Source organism: Malurus melanocephalus, unplaced genomic scaffold (assembly GCF_030028575.1).
Source record: "Malurus melanocephalus ecotype Western Australia unplaced genomic scaffold, MMel_1.1 scaffold_8, whole genome shotgun sequence".
Classification (NCBI taxonomy): Eukaryota; Metazoa; Chordata; class Aves; order Passeriformes; family Maluridae; genus Malurus; species Malurus melanocephalus.
In genome coordinates, this window is record NW_026623240.1 from 4,351,130 (window position 1) to 4,375,118 (window position 23,989).

General features: G+C 38.1%; 1 protein-coding gene across 1 annotated transcript; it reads left to right on the plus strand.

The window, feature by feature from the left end:
• The first annotated feature begins 1,968 nt into the window (after nucleotides 1-1,968).
• SSX2IP (SSX family member 2 interacting protein) lies at nucleotides 1,969-23,712 on the plus strand. Its single transcript, XM_057374726.1, has 15 exons — nucleotides 1,969-2,037; nucleotides 2,287-2,412; nucleotides 9,936-10,069; nucleotides 10,794-10,960; nucleotides 11,207-11,407; nucleotides 13,024-13,134; nucleotides 14,386-14,521; nucleotides 16,112-16,187; nucleotides 16,265-16,436; nucleotides 17,256-17,406; nucleotides 18,579-18,715; nucleotides 19,122-19,289; nucleotides 21,398-21,509; nucleotides 22,354-22,474; nucleotides 22,656-23,712. The coding sequence occupies exons 3-15, from the start codon at nucleotides 10,027-10,029 to the stop codon at nucleotides 22,807-22,809; spliced, it is 1,749 nt and encodes a 582-aa protein (XP_057230709.1). The 5' UTR covers nucleotides 1,969-2,037; nucleotides 2,287-2,412; nucleotides 9,936-10,026; the 3' UTR covers nucleotides 22,810-23,712.
• Nucleotides 23,713-23,989: the final 277 nt, after the last annotated feature.

The window sequence follows — 23,989 nt, forward strand, 5'->3', positions numbered from 1 at the left end:
TCCCCATGACCTAAATAACACCAAAAAATTTAGTTGTTAAAAGTGTTTATTAGTACTTTTGCAAAAGTATTAAAAGCCAAGGCAATTATCAGTATTTCTGCAAGCTGACAGAACGTCCTTCTGACACAGCAAGAAATGGTCAGTTTACTTGCCCCATATTTTTTCACCTGCCTGGAGAGGTAATTATGGTCTGCTCATAAATGAGAGMAATAGCTTTATTTCCAATATATACGAGGAGTATATTTTATATATACTTCATATATAAACTTAAATTTTGTTGACTTTTGAAAGGCTGATTTTTACCTTACTCAGCATTTTTCCACTCTCAAGCTGACCTTTGAAAACCAGAAACGCTGAAAGAAAAAGAATCTGGWAACAGGGCAAGCAGTGTGTGAGACATGTAGGGAGATTTATCACAGCTATATTTGCAGCAGGAAAACCTACAAGGCTCATTTTCTTTGGCAATTCCATCCCTTGTTACACACAGAGTTTTGCTCTGTCGGCTTGGTGACCTAACAGTGAAAGTGCCAATGTACTACTTGTGTCCTATGTTACCTCTTCATTCTGTCTACTGCATTCTAAGCCTTTTTTCGGTCAGGATTTTTTTATTATTATTATTTATTTATTTTTTTTTATTTCTGGATCTGGTCTATAACACCCTAGCTTTTGAAGACAAAATGGCAAGAATAATAATCAATCTCTTCCCATAACCAAAAACCAAGAAATAGTCTCCCAATGAATTTACTAGGGTAAAAAGCCAACATTACTTCATTAGCAGTGCTGGATGCATGGGGAWTTCTCCTTAAAGCATTCATGAAATGCAGCCTAACAGACCAGGTTATAGCTGTGGAACTAATGCATATTCATCACATTTCTATTACATATTCATTACAYTTCCTGAATACATGTGCATATGCTAATTATTTCCATTAGCTTATTTGAATATGAGGTTTTTTGAGGGGGGTGTCTTTGGTGGTTGTTTGTGAACATCCCACGTCTCAAAATTTCCCTTTATGGTCTTGTATTTTCTGATGAATCTCCTTTCCTTGAGATCACTTTAATACTTGCAATTACTTGCACAGAATCAATCCTCCAAGAAAGTACTCTCCTCAAAGCTAAATGTAAAGAGAATATTAGACCTGTTGTGGTGACCTCAATTGAAAAAATACACACCAGATTAAGGTTGATAATATTGAAGATTATTATTTATTAACCTGGAAAAATTCAAATTTTGAAAGGCAACACATCACATATTTAGTGGCATGATGTTGGAAAGTTTAATCAGTGTTCCCAGGGCAATAAAGCATGTGCCAGGCTGGGTATCTTGGTGCTCCCCACCATCACTCCCAGCCACAGAGAGGGCTCTCAGGTCTTCCAAAGGAGGCATTTTTGTGATACGGGACGGGGAGAAGAATCCATGGGGAGTATCTGGGGAGAAGGACTTGGGGGCTCTCGTGGATGAAAAGCTGGACATTAGCCAACAGCGTGTGCCCAGCCCCGAAAGCCAACCCTATTCTGCCCAAGAACCGTGGGCAGCAGGTCGAGGGAGGGCATTGTCCCTCTCTGCTCCCGTGAGAGCCCACCCGAACACAGGAACGGCGCTGTCCGGGAGAGCGGCTCCGGAGGAGACACGAACATGGGCCGGAGCACTCTGCGATGGAGACGGGCTGGGACAGCTGGGTTGTTGAGCTCGGGGCAGACCTCACCGCACCTTCCCTTCCTGAAGGCGCTTGTAAAACAGAGAGAGTGACTTTTTACACCGGCCAGAGTGATGGCACAAGGGCACGGGTTTGAACAGTCGGAGRAGCCGGGCCCGCCCCCCGGGCCGCGGGCAGGTGGCGGAGGCGCGGCCGGGCCCCGCTGGGCCGCCCCGGGCGGGCAGGTGCCGGTGATGGTCTCCCGGCAACCGCCGGCCAATGGCGGCGGGGCGGGGCGGGGCGCGGCGCGGGTTTAACCCCGCGGGGCCCGGCCAGGGCCGCACCGGCCGCGGGGCTCGCTTCCGAGCCGCTTCCCTGCTCCTCCCTGCGGCCGCAGCAGGTGGGGGCAGCGCGGGCTCCTCCGCCCCGAGGCGGGCGGGGCGTTGGGCGCGGCGGGTAACGGCGGGCGCGGGGGCGGCGGCCGGGGCGGAGGTAGCGGCGGTGCTGCGCTGGGCTCCCCTGGCAGCCCGGGGCTTGCGGCGCTGCCGGGCTCTGGGCTCGCCCCGGGCCGGGGGAGGGCCCCGTGCGGGGGCAGCAGGCTGTGGCCCGGGCGGGGTTCTGGGTCCTGACATGTGCTCCCTTCTCTCAGGCTCCGGCTGACCCGCGGGGACGAGCGAGAGCCGCGGCGGGGCTGGGCTTTGCCGGCTGTCCCCCCGGCGCTGTGAGGCCCAGCGTTTGCTATCTCTGTGAAACTACAAGCGGCAGATGCTCGGAGGTGAGAGCCGTAAAGCTTTCTACTGAGTCAGGGAATTTGTGACTGCTCGGGCTGAGCTGGCGGCTCACGTGATGTGAGAGTACAGGCTCCGTAAGTGACTTGGGCTTTTTTTAAACGTGGTTTAAAATTTCATTTATTTGCAGCAAAGCACCTTTCAATTCGAAGATCAAATCGTAATGCGAGACCAGYTTGTAGTGTTACTGCATCCCCAGGTTATGTAGAATGCTCTGCTGCTTGCTGTGCTGAGTGAAATAGTTAAGCAGGCTCCCCAAGCTGCCAAGGTATGATAGGAATTTCGGTACAATCACTTAAAATAAGAGGCATTCAAAGGAAAATGTGAAYGTATTAGGAAATTTTGATAATGAGCTTAGAAAGGAGACATAGAGAAACGATTTGATACAGTTAATGGATATTTCAGATTGTAAGTGTTTACGGGAGAAGATGTTTCTAGGGATTTTTTGCGGGTGGAGGATGGGGGCAGAAAGCTGAGGCACTAATATCAGTTGTAATTTGGACTGGAAAGATCACAGGAGACAGTAACACTAGGCTCATGGGGCTCAGTGTCTTGGTTCTGAAGCTGGCAGCAGATGCTAAGGAAAAGATGTTGAGTATAGCTTGGTTGTAAAGCAATGCTTTTATCTGTGTATCCTCCCAAGATGCTGCAGTCTGGAGCTGAAGGATTTCTGAGCAGAGGCTGAATCTGTCTTTGTAAATGTAATAGCTGCTGATGGATTTTCTTTTTTTAAATTGGAAGCAGTTTATATATTTACTATTCACAGCACCTCATAGTGATGCAAGCCCACAGTTTAATTGTGTTTTATATGGAAAAAAAAATGCCCTTATTTTCCAGCTTTTGCACTGAATGTTTCACTATGTTAAAAGAAACAAACAGTATTTGTTTACTGTGTGTTGGTCCTGTTTCTCCAGCTGTTTCCTCTTCTAGCTGAAAAGTGATAGTTAATCAGTTTCTTGTGTGAAAGCATTGCTTGACCTTTCTTGCACCACGTTCAGGTATATGCTCTCCTTTTTTTACAGGGAAGGTTGTACCTGTGTGATATTTAAGGTGGAGAAGCATAGTGTTCATAGAGAGACATTATGGTGGTGTCTGTCCCCTGCTCTGGTGTTCTGCTGACTGCCTGGGAGCTGTTATTTCCAGAGGACTAATCACAGGGACCTGGGATCTCTTCCTGCATGATAATGCCTAACTAGAGCCTGTTGGTTTAAGTACATAGCAGAGTCGTCTTTTTCATGGTTAGTTCGTGTTTATGAGCAAGGAATTTCAGCTGCTGGTTTTTTATCATCCATTTGTTCAGTATGAGGGCAACCTTCTGCAGTTCATCATTTAGTCTGTGCTTATTTTTGTGAATAACTCCATAGTACATGAGTGCATCACCTGTTCATCACCTTTTAAAAATTTACTGAACAACAGAGATGCCTGCACAGACCCCCTTGGAACTGTATTTCTCAAAGTCTCTTTGGGACTTTAATACACTTTCCTTACCTTTCTATACCTTGTTCCTACACTTTGCCCCTCTTCATTTATAATTGGTCGTTAACAAATTAAGAGCTTTTGGGGGGAATATTGTGAAAAGCTTTTTGAAAATGTAATTATGCTGTCTTGCACAGGTGTGTTGGATTATCCCTTSTTCCAGAGCCCTGTGGTAGACTTGTTAGTGTTTCTTCCTTCCAYAGAACGTTCGCTGACACTTCACCAGTCCTATTTGCAGGCAGTTGCAAAGTCTGTTCTATGACATGTTTTGGTTAACAGAAGCCTAGAATTTACATGAGAATTAGTCCTTGAATTCCCTGGTAATCTCTAGAGAAAGGATGTAGTTATCTTCTTGCATTCYATTCCTGATTTAACTTGCAGGTTATGTGCTACTCTAATTTGTAAGCTTCCTAATTTCTGATTATCTGGAATACTAGTTCTGACACTGCCCAGTAAATATCTCACCAACTTTTTTTTATTAGAAGCTAATAAGATTGTGTTTTTTCTTTTAAAAAGTTGTCTGCTTCCAGAGACAGATAGCTCTAAAGTCTGGCTAAAGCTGACCTTGGGGAGAAGAGGAGGACATGCAGAAGATAATTCCTGAGATTTTCCTCTTGTCTGTGACATAGGGAGATTTGGTAACAGAATGTTCTGCTCCAGCTACATCTAATAAGTGGTTTGTGAAAGCAGAGAGAGAAATGCAGTTTTGAAGATTAACAATAGAGTTACTGTGTAGTGGTAGGAAAATGCTAAAGTGAAATCCATCATGTTAGTTCAAAATGAGGTAGGAATTTGGGAGCCAGATAAAATGTTTCCATATGTTTCATTTTTTCAGTGATTGMATTAACAGAATTTCAGTTATCTCTGTGTGTAAAATTTAGAGTTGAATCTTGAGGTAGTACTTCAGATCACATTCCTTGTAACTTGAGTGTTTGAGACAAAGACCATGACAGCACAATCATTGCACACTGAATTTTGTCAATGTAAGAGTATATTCTTGTGTGATTATATGTGTTGAGAGGATTGAATATTGATTTTCTTAAAACTCTTGGTAATTTTAATTTGTTTGCCTGCTTGCTTTTTTTTAAGTAAAATGGTGTGGAGAAATGTAGTTTGAAATCCTGAGTGTGATGGATTCAGCATGAATAGAGACTTCATACCCACAGGCTGGGTTTGACTTGCTTTTTCACATTACTTTAGACAGTTTTGGGAAGTCCAGCTGGAAATTTGGTATTACTTGAAGTTCCCATGGAATGTGGGTAAGTGGAGGGATTCTTTCACCCTCATTTTGAAGCTAATAGATTAATGATTAAATTACCACAATTTTGTAAGCGTAGGAAGAAAAATCTGGGCTCAGCTTTAATTGCAAGACCCATCATTAAAATTACAATATTAAATAAAGGTCACTGAAACTGTAGTAGATTTTTAGAGGGAGAAATTCTTTTTATTGTACGATTATCACTGGRTATAATATACAAGTTAGTGGTAATKATAAACTTATTTAAAAATCTGTAGAGACAATAAATAACAAAACTCTATGGAGGAAATGCAGGGACTTTCATGGTGACTACATGAATTAAAGCAAGTATATGTCATGACATTATCAGGGATGKATTTGTAAACCTACAATGTCATGACTGGAGTGTACCCTAAATTTACCTAGACTTTTGTATCTTTGTGTCTATCCGGATAAAAGCCATCTGTGTGACATCTGTGGATTACTAGACAAATGTAAAAGCTTTAAASAGCTTCATAGCTCCCTTTGGGTATTATTTTAGTAGAAAAGAATCACTTTGGTCTTTTAAGTAAATGCTAAGTATGTACCACCCGCAATTTCACAAGTTGAAACACATGCATATCACGAGTTATAGTATTTGAAATATACAGAAAAGGAATGTTAGACAATTTCTGGTTGATGCTATCTCTTCAAACTTTCTTCTGAGACACTGCACCTCTCCAGAGGTGCCTTTCCATATCCTCCCTGCCTTGGAGAGGTAAAAGTTTTCTGGGTTAGCAGATCCTGCATTTCTCACTTGTATCACGCCCTGTGTAGGTTGGGGGTAACCAGATGGTGCAATATGATCACAGCACTGTGCTGTGACAATTCTCTGCTGGTTGAGTGAGTCTTACAAACCCAGTTACAACTGCTCCTTTTCAGGTTTAAATGTGATACTTAGAAATTTTAAACATGCTGTGTTATGTTTACAGTTCTCCTTCTGCTGATTATGATTTTCAAGTTTTTATATGGTCTGAACTCAGGCTTTCTTAATCTGATTTCTGTCTTAAATCTTGGCACACTTATTGTCAGTTYTTCTCCTGTCCCCCGAAACATAAACCAGTAATTTTATGAACAGCTTCTTTCAACTCTTTGGGCTTATGCAATATGCTATTTTTGAACTTAAGTCTTGTTCTTGAAAAGAAAGATGTATTYATTAGTGAATTACCTAGAAGTTTCTGAAAATATTTCTGTAGGTTTTTGGCTGAAAATTCCTAAGGTGCTTTCAAAGAACTTCTAGTATGTTATTACCATGACAGCTCTTTGGGGGTTTTGTACTTCACTTGTTCCAGCTAGCACTTGAATGCCTTGGTTTAAATACTGCTTCCTTGGTATTAATCAAGCTCTCTGAGATTTTAGTGGGGTGTTTGGTTTTTTTGGATATAAGATTTCTTTTTGCAGTGAGATGGCTCTGCTGTTATATTCACACTTCTGAAGTTGGCTCATTTTTGGATATGCCGTCTATGCCTCGGCCTCTCCAGGAATTTCTTGCTTGGGAGAGGAAGCATCACTCTTAATTGGGGCAATTATCTAGAAAGCACTGGGTACTTACAGGTTTTTGGGGGAGTCATTGAACCTGCTAGGGAAGTAATTATAACAAATCCCTGTGTACAGGGAATGGTCACAGATGGAAAATCATGAAGTGGTTACAGCAATTTTGCCTGTTCAGTGGTTCTTTTCTCTCTCCTGCAGTCAGTCAGATTTCTGACATTAGTATGAAATGCTGGAAAACGGCAAAATAAGATTTTTGTTTCCTATTGCATGCTTTCCTTATCAGGCCTGAGGGGGAGGAAGAAGGATGGGCCCAACTTTCTTGCTACTTTGTTTGGTTAAAGCCTTTTCTGTTAACTATGACAGCCTAGGAAGATCCTTAAAATACATTTCAATCTTGTGAGTTATTTTATTATTCTTCCATAATTACATGAGATATTGCTTCAGAGTTACCCATTTTCATCCTCTGCACGAATATGTTCGCTGCTATATTGAGGTGGTTWAAGAGAGCATAGGTACAAGTGTACAAAGGTGAAGGGTCCCTTCTGAATATATTGTATCTAAATTTAACTTCACATGTACTCTCTTCATCAGGAGTGCTCATCTTTTGTTCTTGCATACTTCAAGAGATGCTTTTTTTTTTGGAGCAACACATCTCAATACTGGGCACTGGGAAGGAAATGTGTCTGTTGGATATTAATCACTGCATAGCTTTAGAGGTCATTGCTGAGGTGCTGATCTGGCAGTAGAAGCCATGTGGAACTTATGAGATGATCTTAGCCTGAGGCTAAAGGCTTGCAGCATTCTCTTTTGCAGTTGACACAGGATTGTCTTGTTCTTCACATCTGAATTTAATTCAAAATATAGTAAATAAAGATGAATCAAGTAAAAAATTGTGACCACTCCCTGAAWTGATTACTTCTTCAAAGCTACTGCACTTGTCTGATGACCCATACTGATTTGTGATACTTTGGGGTAGTGGTCTAGCAGACAAATGAAATTTTTGAGTTTGGTGCTTTTCAAATCTGAAATTGCTGAGGGTGTCTTTAAATCTGTTATATTTAACTGTTCAGTGGACTTCTCAAGACAAGAGGCTCTAGAATTTTCAAGGTTGAGAGGACAAGATGGTTGTATTACCTGGCACTTATTTTACTTATGTATTTTTGCTTCCTCTGTCTTTACTAGGCTTCCCTTCAAGCCTGAGTTTGTGTGTCAATTTTCTACGCGTCCTGTTGTTAACAGTGTGTCACTAGAGAGTAGTCTTGCTAAAGCATTTGCACTGAATGGATCTGCATGTGACTTGCAGGGTGCAGATTTAGAGAATCATTGCATTCCCATACCTGGATTAGTCCAGCTTGCAGTYAGACATTGTTTAGGGGGAAAGATGCTGTGTCAGAATAGCATTGTCAGAGCAGMGAGACCTGTGGGTCGATGAATGTGGGTGATAAGACCTCATAGTGTCTTAAAGAAGTCTTTTGTTTTTGCAGTAGCAGCATATCTGAAATGAAATTAGTATTTCTGTGGACTTCCCAACAGCCTTTGATGGAATATGAGTCTTGAGGTTCTAAATCATTTGAAGTTTCTTATTAGAGTGCAGGATTGCAATGTCAGTAATGAGAACATACTTGTACCTTAATTTGCTGCATTTTTCCCTTATGTTTGTGTGTTTATCTATCTGATGGATAGAGCAGAAATGAAAGTAGCATGTATGAAGTGTGTTTTCTTAATACTTACAGACTTTGAATGCCATTTTAAAAGCTTTTTTTAAGTTGTGGGCATCTTGGTTTAACAGGGGAAAAAATGAATAATATGCATCTATTAGTAAGTGTAGGGAGAAAGCAGAAAAAAAAAACCCCATTTCTTAAACAAGAACAGCAACTAGGTTGTTATATTGGCTGGTTTTTTTGCTGCCTTACGTGTACTTTCTGATCTGAAAGTTTTCAGAAACTACTAAATTACAACATAAGTGAAGAATAACTCTTTATCTTTTTTCCCATGTACATTTATGAACCTGGAGAAATCTCCCTCCAGCTGGATACTTATTTATATCGGGTTTTTTAGTGCTTAGCATTCTGTAACATGATTGTTCACCAGTATGGTGTTACTTTGGATACTGTATTTTGTGCTTTGTCATGTTGATAAGGATTTTTACTGTCTCTGTGTTCTCAAGAGATTTCAGGGATAACAAAACACTTTCTCCCCCTTCCCTTCTTCACTCCCCCCATTGCCCCCCCAAATGATAGCTTTTTTCCCACAATGATAAAAATGTAAGCATTTGGTGTCAGAAATTTAGAAGTTGCTTATCCAGAGTGTRTTTACTGGAACATTAGCAAGGGTTTAGGGAAGAACAACACTGTGCTCTTAAAGTCGACTGAATCTACTAGACTTTAGACTTTTGTTTCAACCAACATTTTGGAACAAAGGGCCTTTTCTGTCAGGTGGAAAGTTTGTTTCCCTGWAGTATCACTGTTCCCATAACAGCTGATGGGTTGTGCTGTCCAAATCTTAAGCGTCCAATCTGGATTTAAAGTTTCCAGCAGAGAGATAACTAATGCTATTATGTGCTTTCTTACTGTGGGGTGGAGGTGGGGTGAGAGGACAGTCAGTTTGTTCTTTYTTGTGAAAGGGTGGCTTGCCTTGCCTTTGGTTTCCAGAGGGACARTGCTGTACTGAGTGGCCAACAGGGTAAGGCTTGTCCTGTTCCCTGCGATGATTTTGGACTTTCTGCAAGGAAGCAAGTGACTTGCTAGGCAAAGGCAAGAAAACTAAATGTTTAAGTTAATTTAAATGGTTAAATATTTAATAAAACTTCCTTTGCAATATGTCCTCTCTAGAGCCTTTGTAATAMATCTCTTTAAGTAACAATCCCATTTAGACACACATATGTTAAGACTTCATGTAAGTTTGATGTAATAAAATTGCTTCCTGGTTATATGGCAGGAAAAAACTTACTATGTGGCTTGCTGTTTTCTCTGATGTACATCACTAGAAACTACTGAGTTCTCTACAGTGTAAGTCTTTATTTTCATGTGTGCATGGCATTTTGCCTTTAGTTAATGGTTTACAAGACAATTAAGCCTAAATACAGATAGTTGCATCATTTTTAGAATATACCATTTGCTGTACTTACTGTGTTCCAAATCCAGTGTAAAGAATTAGAAATTTTTCACGTGGTTCAAGTTCAGTAGTCACTCTCTCCTGTGCCTGCTYTAACCTTCTGGCTGTATTAGCTGCTTTTGTTAATCTAAAATGCTCTTKCTATTTTAGGAGATGCCTACGTAACACACGTTGCCAGCAATTGTACTAAATACTTCACTGCTGAACCAGTTGCTCAGGTAGCCAGCCTGTCTCTGTTGCTATGGGAGATTGGAAGTCTGTTACTGTGCCGCTGGTGTCATCAGGTAAACTGCTAATATTTCAAATTTAGTCCATTTGCTGATTTTACCAGTGATGTGATAGCTGCTAAAGAGAGAGAATGGAGGTTTTGCATTACATATTTGAGTAGGTAATCAGSATGGTAAATAATATAGTACAAACAGTTTTTTTGTCTTGGATTCAGTCCTTACAGAACTGTGTCCTTACTGTGAAATACTGTACTTTCACATATGTGGAAAGGTTTTAAGGACTTTCAGTCACAYTTTTATTTTTTGTGATCACACCCATCAATGTATCTTGTGTTTTCAAAGATTTCTTTTGCCTCATAAATTGGTTACAAATTTGTTAAAACAGTAAATATTTTCTTGCCTATTCCTGTCTAGTGGAAGAGAAAATGACAGCATACACTTACAGAATGTATGGCATCATTACTCTTAAAAATTTTACTGAATGCACATCTCTTGCACCTGTGTTGTAGTRAGTGAATAAAAAGGAAGTGTGGTCATTTTTTTCATGATGACTGAGTAAAATTTGAAAGATACAATACCTTAAAATATTATGGAGTCTTAATCTTCAGTGGACGTTTATATATTTTTTATATATTGTGAATTGTTAAATGTTAATCTAGATGGAATTCTGAGCTCTAGAATCTAAATGTCTGTAAGAAATAACTTGAGTACATAAGGATTTGATTTCATGTGATGTGCTAAAATAATAGCCCTGACTTATTTCTTAATGTTTAACCTTTAGATCTCAAACATATACTTTCATATACCTCAGAGAGAAAGAGATCTTCTACAAGCATGAACTCACAAGTGCTACATTTGCCACTGCCTTTGTCCAAAAACATGCACAGCTTTTACAGTGCCTTCTGCACAGAAGATAATATTGAACAGAGTATATCCTACATTGATAGGGTAAGCCAAATCTTTTTGTGTATTAGTGGTTGTGTTCAGGTGAAAATCAATTGTGGTAAAAAAGATTGACTGCATTAAGGTTTCTTCCTCAGTRCTCAGAAGCAGAAGTTGGTAGGAAGCAGGATTCAGGGTTTCCCCTTTATACAGGATTTCACCTGATACTGTTTCTGTCTTTTGGAGAATTGTGTGAGATTGATCCAATTATTGATCTCTTTTTTTCTCCCCCACCCCCTTGTCTTTTACCAGGAGTTAACAACATTGGGATTTCCTTCTATCTATGCGGAGTCCAAAGGAAAAGAATTAAATTTAGTATCTATCATAAATTGTATGAATGACTTGCTTATACTGCAGCACAAAAACCTTCGAGCTCAGGAAGAAGCAGAAATGCAGCATATGAAACTGGGAAGTGATATGGATCACTTACAGAACTGCTATGCTAAGTTAAAGGTAGRAAACAAGATCATTCCATTACTATTATGCAGATCTCTACATTCTTAACAGCAAGTTCTCTTTTGGGTTTTTTTTCTCCCCAGTACTAATTAGCAGTTGTCTTCTCACATGTATTTTGGGATTTTTTGAAGTCTTTTTTTCCAGATGAAAATGCCTTAAAGTTAGTGAAATATGAATTAATAAGAACTTCTAATTACTTAGAATTTTAGCCTTAATCAAGGAAGAGGGAAGACTTTGAATTGGAAATGTTTATGTACACTTTAGGTGGAAATGTTAAGCACTTCAGTTCCTATCATTTAGTATTGCTTAAAAGGGTATGCCCAGCTCTAAGAGATAAATTCCCAATGTAATTGTAGCAAGTAAAAGCATAGATAACTCTTCTAGTGCATTACARGGTTTTTATCTCTCTTTTCTCATATTGTTAGCTTTTTCAATTTTTTKTTGTTGTTGTTTTTGGATTCCTTGAACATCCAACTACAAAGTCTCTTTGTAAGAATTGTCAAACCAGAAGCTACTAAGCTTCATTTTATCACAGGAYAAACACATGCTCAAGGCCAGTCACTGTGGAGTAGCTGATATAGTGCAAGTTCATGGGTGCACCTRTATGTGCAGTCATATGAGAAAATTCTTTAGTTTCTCCTAATTCTATCAAGAAAATAAAATACAGAAAARGAGAAAATATTTCAGTGCATGATTTAGTGCTGTTTTAGGCTTGCTTGTCAYTTGGGCTGGTCAGCACAATCTCCTTGAGGAATATTTCTATAGATTTTCAGAATCATAATAGTACTTCTGCTGAGATTGTTCATCTATGTAAAAGGATTTTGGTGGCATTAATCTGTAACTGCATTGATTTTTATACAAACACTATAAAATGTTAGGTTCTAGAACACTCCAGTTGCTTTTCTTAGATGAGTGGCTTTAAGGGGAGAGAGAACTCGTTAGTACTACATTAATCCCTGGGCATTTAATTTGGCTGACAGCTTGTGAGGTTTCTCATGTAGATTCCTTCACATACCATACAGCAATTCTCTTGACTTCCACTCTCTGTGTTACTTGTATTTCACTATGGYTTGTTTAGAAGTTCCTGTTGCTAAAACATATCTACGCATTTTTATCTTACTATGCATATGAAGGAAAAGCTTGTATATAGTATTTGGCTGTCACTTAAGTTGCCAATTTCAGGTCTGAGTCTCGTTTGTGGACAAAACTTTCTAAAATGCTAGTTTTGCATTGTCATAATGAGATCATCTGTCTAGCCCTCTCTGTATATGTGAAACGTTCATTTGCATTGTTATGGTCACAGTCTGTATATCTGTGTTAATTGTACYTTTGATTATTCAACAGAAATGTTCCAGTAAAACTGCAATTCCAAATTCATACAGGTTGCTTAGTGTCCACCTCACTCTCAGAGTACAGATATGTTTACAGAATCTTGGCTTAATGAAGAAGTCCTAGCTGTAAAAGATAATATCTGTTAAATACCAAGCTATATCTCAAGTGAGGTGGTTTGGCAGTTTGGTTTACATGGCTTGTTTGTTTTGGTTGGTTGGGTTTTTAAAAAATTCTCTTGCTRTTAATTCTTATTGATACTGAACTATCAACGCTTTTTCTAGGATCAGTTGGAATTATCTAAAAGGGAAATAGTTGGGCTTCAGGAAAGAGACAGACAACTGCAAAGCAAGAACAGAAATTTGCACCAGTTACTTAAAAATGAAAAAGATGAAGTGAGTTGTTTTGTACATTAACACAAGTCATTATATAGATATTGAAGATTTTTTTTATTTTTGCATGGAGTCTCGTAACTGCTCATTTTGAATGTGTTTTCTTGTTGTTGGTAAACGTTATCTTTCAAGGTCATTGGCATGTTGCATATGGATAAATAGGTTCTATAAGGGATAGGTGCAAGTCACAACAATTATAGAGGGTATTGCAGAAATGTAGATGTGCAGATTACTGAGACTTTCTGTAAGATTTATCTGAGAATGTTCAGAAATATCAAAAAGTAGGAGGGGCAACAGGATTGTCACTCAATTATGTATGGAGGGGTTTGGTTTTTTTTAATATTGTAGGGGAGAGCAAAAGACCAATAAGAAGGGAGGTGGGAGGAAATCCATCTCCAAACCAAAGTCTCATTAAACTTAAATACCTTGAAACAATCAAGATCAGAAAACACTTTGACATCCATGGCACTGCTTAGTTTGGGATTTGTTTCCTGTGTGCTCCTTCCCTAGCATTGTACTTCATATGGCTCCTGTGTTTTTGTGAATGTGGCTCCTAAGTTTCTGTGAATGTTCTGTGTACATAAACCTATTCATACAGTTGGGAATGACAACACTAACTGTATATTGTGAACTTCCTTAAGTTCCAGCTTACGATATTGAATGTGCTGTATGTGTAAGGTTAAATCTGAAAATTTAAAGGTCCCAAACAATACAACCCTAGGAATTGATAGCACATGTCAAAAAATTTGCTTTATGATGTTTTAATGTTCTTTTTAAACCAAATGAAAGACTATTCCAATGTCCTGCTGTCCMAAGGAAGTGGAGGTTTTTTTTAGTGTAAGCCTAACAAACAAACTTTAAGTGTAAGCCTAACTACTTTATAGTTAGAGTAAACCTAGATCCTGAACATGAATTATGGAAAGTAAAGACAGACCTTTCTCTGCTCAGTTCAATAAAGGTATTAAAGTTATGTGACTAATCAGAACATAAATTCAGTTGTACTTCAGAGGAATTATAATATTATAATCTGTTGCTTATGATGTGGGCTTCTGCTGAAAGGAAAACTACCTCTCCTGAGATAAATCAGAATCCATGAGTTGGGAGAACTCTTCTGATTCCTTTTGTCACTTCCTTTCACCAGCAGTACAGTTTAATAGATGAGTTGTTTTGCCTCGTGTTTTGGCTTTCTGAAAAAATCTGTGTTTATACTTTAGGATAAAGAAGAAACACTTTTTTTTGTGGCATTGCTTTTAGGTTCAGAAATTACAGAACATAATTTCAAGTAGAGCTACACAATACAATCATGATATGAAGAGGAAAGAGAGAGAATATAACAAATTAAAGGAACGTTTACATCAGTTAGTCATGAATAAAAAAGACAAAAAGCTAGGTAAGTAGCTCTTTGAATTTTATCACAGAAAAATTAGCATATTCTTTATATTAACCAGAGCCAATTTTAAGCATTTTTATCATTAAAGGCCATGAGGCTGTCTTGCAGACTTTTGTTTGGGTGTTAGAACATTAGAGAAAATATGTAATATTTCATGTTAACYGTGTAAAACTTTTCTATATTGTTTTCCATAAGATTGCTTACCAAACACAAACCAAATGCTGATCTTTACAAAATTAGTTGGGGTGTTGGGGGCATTTTTTTTTGTTTGGTTTTTTTTTTCCTTACTAAGGAAATTTATTTGGATTCAATTCCTATGCTAGAGCCATGTCTCTGATTTTTTCCTATTGTTGCCATTATAGGATTTTGGATAATGTCATAAACACTGTATTGTTCCGAGCAGTTGCCTTCAGGAGGGTACACTGCATGAGCTTTTTACTCTGGAGATATTACACTCTGCTTGTGGTTAGCACAAGTAATGAGAGGTTTTAGAGAGGAAGTAACTCAAGGCAGATGCACCATCCAGTACTATGTGAAATGAGGAGAAACCAGATCTCCTTTATCATAAGAGTACTTGTATGTTATATTGCCCCAAAACTGTATTCAAGGCATTCATCTGTGCTGTTTGCCATAAATATAGTTTTCTGTGAGAAATGGCTGAAAATGGGTATTATGTATTTAAAAAAAAAAAGTTACCTTTTGGTTCATATATCTGGCCTTAAAGTATTTTATCTCCAGTGGAAGAGAAGTCCTGCTCTTTTCCACCTGCCACCCCCAAACTCAGCTGTTTGCCAGCTGTAGTGCATGTTTTAGTAAGCTAAACCTGAAGAAAATTATTCATGTTGTTGCCAAGATGGTTCTCTGCTGATTTAGTTTTCTTACCCACAAACCAGGTTAGGACACAGCAGGAGGAACACCTGTTTTTTGGCTGCAGAGTCTTTAGCTATCAGTTCAGTAAGCTCTAGAAACTTCACCCTGAGGTCAGCAAAACTGAAGCATTCTGGACCTCAGTTGGCTGGTATTAGTTCAAGTATCAGGGAGGTGAAAACAGCAGTCCTTTAAAACTAGTTACCATTTGCTTCATAGCTAAGTAGCTTGGATCAGTAATCTGTAGTCATATATTGGGTTTGGATTTTTGTTGTTGGTGTGGTTGGGGGTTCTTTGATTTTACTCTATTTTTATTCAAAAATAGCTAGAGAAGTTTTTGTATTGAGGAATACCTTATAAACATTGGTAAGTTCCTTACCCTAAACAGGAGATAAAACTGGCATTATTGCCAGAATGAGCATAGAGTTGATGCACTGATATAAAGGTTGAGATAGGATGGTGTCATTAAAAATGCATAAAAAAAAGATGAGAGGGTGTATTCTCATCCTTCTGAGTTTCCAAACTCAAAAACGATCTTTTTTTTATTTGACTATGTTATTTTTGCTTTAAGCAGGGCAATGTGGTTTCATATGGGTCTGAAGATTGAGGGGGATATTTGAGTAATGTGGGCTCTGTAATAACTACATGTAAATGCAATGTCATCTAAAAGCTTTWTGTATTTGCATATTGTTTCACATTTTGAAATATCCTTTTCATTTGTAGCTATGGAAGTTCTAAATTATGTTGGTAGAGCTGATGGGAAGAGAGGTGCATGGAGGACTGATAAGACAGAAGCCAGGTAGTTGTCTTAGAACAACATTAATTGAAGCATGTAATAGGGCTGTTATGTTGTTACTGTAAGATTATTTCTTCCAGAAATGAAGAAGAAATGTACAAAGTTCTGTTAAGTGATTATGAACAACGCCAAAAACAGCTTTTACTGGAAAATGCTGAGCTAAAGAAAGTTCTTCAGCAAATGAAGAAAGATATTATTTCACTWCTTCCACCACAGAAACAGAAACCTAAAGAAAGATCTGAAGATGGGCTGGTGAGTGCTCTTCAGTTAATTTTAAGTCTCCRTAGTAGTTTGGTATAGTGCTGGAGTAATTTGATAGTTATTTAAAAAAGTGAACTTACTTATGAGACTTTCAGTGGATTGCACATTTTGTACTTTGCTTGAAATGCACCCATGTTTAAATGTTCTACTCTCTGTGAATTATGCACAGTGTATTCTTTCCAGTCAGTCAATGAAAAGACTGTAAATATTCTTTGAATTAATTTTAAATGTAGTATCTACCATGTAGATAATGTATGTATGTAATGTATTGTATGTAATTCTATATTTCAATGCATATTGGATTTTGCCTGCCTGGGGTTTTTTGTTTGTTTGCTTCCAGATTTTAAGTATTTCTTTACACAGCATGTTTTTATAGAACAGTTCACTGCCATGGCTGTGTAGAAAAGTACTAGATTCTGTCCAGTTCTTTGTAAGGTGTGAATAAACTCTTCTTAACTTGACTGAATGACTTGGCCCCATACTGGGGCAGCTGCTGCTTAAGTTTGACAGCAGAACTCAGCACTCTGAACTTGTMTAGCTTGAAGATATGAGCATGAGTGAGTGAGTCTTGCTAGGGACTGCCTGGGCACTTGTCTCCTCAGCATTGTGCTGTCAGGGAGCTGAACTCTCAGAGTCAAATTTCCCTGGATGGAAAAATATTTCCTTTAAATAAGGGTTTTCCTTCTCTTCTTCTCTTCAATTCTGTAAATTGAATCTGTGCACATATTAGATAAACAAATTATTATTATTATTAGATAAACAAATATTTGGAGTGGTGAAGTGGTTTGCATCTTATTTCTGCTCCTACAGGTGCTTTCAGACCAGGAGGAAGATATTGGAGAGTTAAATAAAGAGAATATGTGGGAATTATCTTGTGAAACTGTGCGAGAGCAGCTTACCAACAGCATTAGAAAACAGTGGCGAATGTTGAAAAATCACGTTGAAAAGCTGGATAACCAAGGTTGGTGCCTGACTGYATTATGTGTGCCTATAAAATAGATTTTTAAAAAAGTAATGCAGATGTGCTGGTTTGAAATAATTGGATGCAAAATATGTAATTCACTTTCAGGAGTCTTGTCTTGCCTCTGAGACTTCTTGTGGCATTCTAAAACTAACTGATGGTGTGGTGCTGGACTCTCCTCATTTCCAGCTGTTAAACAGCATTAAGACAGCTAAAAATATATAAAATTCTTTCCTAGTATTAGTTTCCTATGCAAGTAAATGCAACCACCACCACAGAGATGTTTGCTGTCAAGAGTAAGAAGKCCATGCATGCAATTGCAAATAAAAGAGCAGATGGCCTTTGAGRGTATGTTTACACCCTGGAAAGGATTTCAAGAATGCTTGTAATACTTTATTTGGTGTAAGTAACTGAATAATAAGCATCAGGAAAAATGTTACAATTTGCTCTTTTCTTGGAGTAATTTTCTAGGTTTTCTTAGTTTATAGGGGTGACTATAATATAGGCCTTTAGGAWTCCATTAATGTTCAAATACTGGCATCAGGGGATCAAAACTTGGCTCACTGCAATCATTGTGATTTAGCTATGCATTAAATTAAATAGAACAGTATGTAATTGTAACAGTACAAAATACAAGCATTCCTATAATTCATTCCCTTTATGGAATGAAAACATGCATCCCATGTTWGCTAGCTCCATTTCTCTTTCACGGGACATGAAGGGAAAGGCTTTCTTTTTATATCTGTGATAAATATAGTTACTGTCATATTTTTATGAACATATAAGCCCTTCAAAAATGGGCTCAGAAGAATAGGCTAACAGCATGTCAGTGAAAAAAACTCTTTAATTGTCTTGAATTTTCTTTTAAATGACTGCTGWAACAAGTGAGGCTTTTGTGTAACACTTACTGCAGTGTAGATACTTCAGGGAGTGTGAAACAGCCACATTTTGATTGCTGGATTTTTTCTGAACTAGATTAGATGGATAATTACATGTGCAGCCCTAACTTTGGATCTCTTGTCTCTGATAGAAATGCCTTTAACTATGCTGTGTATCTGTCTTTCAGTATGAAACAAATAGTCTAAAACCTTTTGCTATTCCTAGGAGCCTCTGATGTGAGGTGTTGGGRGTTTTTTAATTTGTTTTTAAGATGCCTTTTTTTCCCCCCTTAGTGTCACGTGGACATTCAGGAGCTCTGAATGAAAAAGATGTCATTTCAAGAGAAGACCATGAGCTGGAAACTGAAAAGCTAGAGTTAGAGATTCAGCAGTGTAAAGAAATGATCAAAACTCAGCAACAGCTCTTACAGGTAGAAGGCTTTATTTTTTCTTTTCTTGATTGAATCCAAGTGTGTTTCATTTAACATGCCATGTTTCTTGCCTTTTAGCTTTTCTCCATTCTTTGATACTGCTTTTAAAATAACCACTTAGGTGGTTGTCTGAGTATTGGTGTGCTAGTGGCTTGGTTAATGATTTAATGACTTTTTAATCCTGGTAGGATTAATTCTGGGGGCTAAACAAAGGTAAGGCTGCCTGAACAGGGACATTTTGATTGCTATCTGAGATTTGCCCCCACTGTCCACCAMCTTGATATTTACTGCATTGTTTCCATATTAAACTTCAACAATTTTTCTGATTAAACTGAACCTGTGGAGGCCCTGTTCCTTTAAGTCACTCCCAAATTAACATTTGTCTTTTGTTGTTTTATATCTACAGCAACAACTTACATGTGATGATGACACCACTCTGTTACTACAAGACTGCTATTTGTTGGAAGAAAGAGAGCGTCTTCAGGAAGAATGGAGATTGTTTCGAGAACAAAAAAAGAATTTTGAGAAGGAGCGAAAAAGTTTTACAGAAGCTGCTATTAGATTAGGACTTGAGGTATTAGAAAAGAGAGCTCCTATGGAAGATGAATTACAAGTAGCCTTTCTTTTCTACATGCTAAAGTGCAGCCATCCAACAATTATCTGTTTGCTGATGTCTGTAGAGAAAAATAATTTCCACACTATATATCTTTGGTCATTCTCAAAGATGATTCTTTTGGCAATTCAGAAAGCCAAGGTTTTTATKTGTATTGGAAAACAGTCTCTCCAGCTGGAAAAGCTGTTTCAGCTTTTGAAAAATCTTAAATACTTCCAAGATCAGTAATTTATTAACTCAGTTCCTTAAATACTGCTTAAGTTTGGTTTGCTACAAAAGTAAGGCCTATGCAAATTTCAGTCAAATCTGGCTGAAAAATTGAATCTCAAAAGTTATTGATGATGTTTTTGCAAAAATCACTGGTTTTCACAAAAGTTTAAGTAATTGCTACACTTCCCTTAGTTAGGGTCATTGTTCTGTTTTTGTAGTTAAGCTGGCCAGAAAGCACGGCCAGGATGGATGTGTCTGTGAATGAGCTCCAGCTCGTGTGTCCTTTGGTCTAGCCCATGGGTAGKGTCAAAAATGAGAAGGGGCTTACAAGCTTGACAGGGAAAGGTCATGATGATGTGGTTGTGAAACTAGGATGGTACAGATATAACAGGGAAAAAAAGACATTGAAGGAAAAAAGAAATGGCCTCTATTGCTTACAGAACTGCTTGCTTTGATGTGCAGAACACAAAGTTGGAGTGGGATGTGATTAAAATTTATAAAGCTCTGGATTCAGTTTGAGCAGACGAAAGCACTACTTTTGTTCACCAAGTCCCTCAAGATTTAGACTAGAAGGAACTCGTAAYTTTGAAATTAAGTCAAAAACATATCCAAAAAGGGACTTCTTGAAATATATACCCAGTAGATGACTTCTGGATTTTTTTCAAAGGAGCTTGTAAGGGCGATGTATACCATCAAGTTCAGAAAGCAGTTGCCTGAGTTTATGGGCAACAAACACACTCACAGATARTAAAAGTGGGGCACAAGAGGGTGCCTTCCACCATCTGTAATCAAATAACTTCTGGGACTGGGAACCTGTGAGGGAATGMACTGCAAAAAGCAGCCATGCTCATAAATAGCATCTCTTGGGGCCACTGTTGGAGACAGAATATGGAACTAAATGGACAGTCTCTCTGACCCAGAATGTAAAATACTTTTGGTTTTACTTAAGATATGGGGATGGCAGTAGTTCACATGGTAACAAATACTGACTATGACTAGTTTAATKTATTTGCATTTTAGCAAGTTGGTTAACTTCATTTTGCACCTTGAATTCAGCTTTAAAAGTCATGAGTGATAATAAATGATAATTGTGTGGAAATGTTTGGTACTACATTGCAGCATAAGTGTAACTGCTCACGCTTCAGCTTGTCARAATGCTAAAGTATGAAATGAGAAGCAATACTGTAAGCTTTGTAGGTGTTTGTGAAAGTTTGCGTTGGAGTTCAGCTTCCTCTCTTTCTACTGACATAGAATAGGAGCATCCTGTTTCACTGATGGTTTTGGAGATGAAATAGCTTGTTGCTTGATTCCAGAGCCTTTGGATCTCTTGGAGGTTGTCTATTAGGCATTGTTTTCCTTTTCTGTGCTTAGAGGGGCTGGAAAGTGAAACAGGTTTTTTTTTTTGTTTGTTTGTTTTTTTGGTTTTTTTTTCCTCCCACCAGTTTTAGACAGGAGAAATCAGTGCTATTTTCAATTTAATTTTTTTCTCTGTTTAGAAGGTTTAAGCAGTAATCTGTCCTGGTAGCTGCCTTGGATGAGGGCTGTCTCCAAGAGGTAGTGCTGCACTGAGGGGGAAGGGCAGCACAGGAGAATGGTGTCACTGGAGGGTAGAGCAGTAAAATGAAAGGATTACTGCTGTGGAACAAACCGTGGGACTTGGCTTCTAAGTGCCTCCTCAGCCAGTCCCTGTTGGGCTCAAAAGCCTGCTCACAGACAGCATTTCTGTGTTAAGCTGCTGGCATTCCTTAGTGACATGGGCATGTTACAACTTTGGCTTTCTGAAATAGAGTGGCATCGGTTTCATGTGGGTTAGGCTTGTTCCTGTGGCCCTGAGTGTAACCTGTCATTTCTTTTCCTAGAGAAAGGCATTTGAAGAAGACAGAGGAGCATGGCTGAAGCAACAATTCTTAACTATGACTGCTGATTGCAAGCAGTCTGAAAATGTGACAACTCCAAGTGCCTTCTTAAGAGGTATTTGTTTCAAATTATGTTCTTGCACAGCATTTCTTTTTCTTCCTTTCAACTAGAAGATGCAGCTATGAACAAAATTACTAAACTAAAATGTCTCAAACRTTTTACCACGTATCTGTGTGCCTCCACATGTCAGGGCAGCTGACGGTTCAAAATTTCCTTTTAAAAAGGCAATTTTATTTYCCTTCCTGATAATTACTTATGTAGTGAATTAATATTTGTGAAGCAATCTGGTGCATGTGAAATATGTGATAGCACAGCAAGTGCTTTCAGGTGCTTTCATAAATATGTAATCATTCTGTTTCTCCACTTCATATGAAAGCTTTGAAATCTAAATGTGAGAAGGGGTTGATCTGACCCTGCTAAATTTGTCATGTCTTTCCATTGACTTGAGTGATAGTTAAGTTCATGTAAATCACATTGACATGTCATCTGACTGAGTGCATTTTATTTTTGTTTTCTATATTCCAACAAGTTTGCAGGTTTTCATGTTGGTGTTAATTACTATTTGTGCATGCTGGAGAAGTCTTTACTTAAGAAATAAACGTTATCAATTGTAGTTTTTCACTTTACATTTGAGTGACTTCATGTGACTACTTGCAGTGGTGGCTGTGTATGCAAATACTGCATTTCAAATTTAGAGTTCTAATTTTAACACAATTTCAGCATCATTACATGTACTTATAAAATGTTATCCCAGGTCTATAACAATAAGATCTATTATTATAGCTATGCCTTAAGGTGTTTGTGCATTTTTTTTCTTTTAAAGCAGAGAACACAAACATTTGAAGGACTTGCCTGTTTCCAGCAGACTATAGTTTAACTGATGATGTGTCTCTCTTAGGTTCTGACCCAGACATTCGCTTAGTGAGGTCTGCATCTCGACAAAGAAAACCTCCCTCTGTGTTGAGTGCTTCTGTTGCAGCAGAATCCTSCCAGACATCTCAGTATATTGCACAAAACAGGTTTGTGAAACAATGTTGTAGATGGTTTTTAGGGTGCTGAACTCTATGTAGAGCACCGGCTATAATTGTAATCAAAGGCTTGTGGTTTAAAACAAAGGATACTAAACTCTGTTTCCATTCAAACAGTTTGAACATGATTCCTTTCATTTTATTTGCCTTGTAACTTTTTTTTTGTTTCCAGTGTTGCATCAGAAAAGCCTGCTGCAGATAACATGCCAAATCTGTGGGTGGAAAGTGATGACAAAGAAGAAACTGAAGAATGCACAAAGTCATGGGAAGACTCTGGAGTTGGCACTCTGCTATGCAGAAACTTGCACATGGAACAGCTGCCTTAGACTTCCTAGGGTTGCCTGCTGGGTTTTTTGTTAGAGACTTGTTCATAAACTTATCATTCTAAATGAAACAGAATGCTGTGAGTTTGATCATTCTTCTAGAGGATTATGTGGTGATCTGAATTGTGGTGTGTTTCTATGTGTGTGCACATGGCTTTTATTTTTAGACCATTTTTGCCTCTTYCTTGCAACTCTTGAAAGAAGATAATTAAAAAATATATAAAAGCTTTGATATTTTTCTAGTAACAGAAGCTCTAATTCTGTGAATAAAGCAATGGTCTGAAATTGACTGTAATGAAATACTGGATCCTAATGTTACCTTTCATCACAGACAGAGATAGCACTTTTAGAAATTGTTTAATTATTGGAAATGTTCATTTGTCTCAAGTGTAACTGGCATTAAATTCTCTTTTGCCTCGACTTGAATGTACAGTATACTGTAGATTTTTAACAAAACAGGTTCTATATTTATTGTGATTTGAAAATACCTCTTTGATATCTCAATGATTTAAAGTGCAAAATCTTTATATATTTGTAAATAGAAAAAGTGGTTATGCTGAGAAACCATGAAATGAAACACGTGCATACATRAATATTATTTTACATGGCATTTTAAATTGTTTTATAGTGATACTCAGTTTACAGATCCATTTGGTTCCTGACTGAACCACTGAAAGTCCTAAGTATTTCAAATGTGAACAATAAACACGTAATTCTATTCTAARAACCCCTGCTTCTATGATTTGTGTGCACTAAACCTTTAAGCTCCCATGGTTATAGGGCTGTATACAATGTCTGCAAATCTGGTGCTGCTTTTGTATTTTGTTTGTTTTTTTTATTTTGACTGCAGAATTTTATTTTTTGTGTAGCCTTTAGGAAATCTCTTTTGTTTATAATGAAATAAAAATAGCCAAGTAGAGATAAGATGTTTCAAGGTCTCCTTCACCTCACTCAGTACATGTAATTTTCCTTGCCYGGTACAAATTCATCTTCTCTTGTTGGGTTTTTGTGCACATGTGATCATTTATAGGTCTGCATATGTGATCACATGTATAGCTTTGATTCTTCTGTTAATTGGCCTTTGGGAAGATGTCTAAGAAACTGCCTTTCTTGGGGTCATGGGCCAAAATTAGCTTGAGTTTAGAATCCTTCACTGAAAAGGCATTGCTGCTCTGCTCATTTT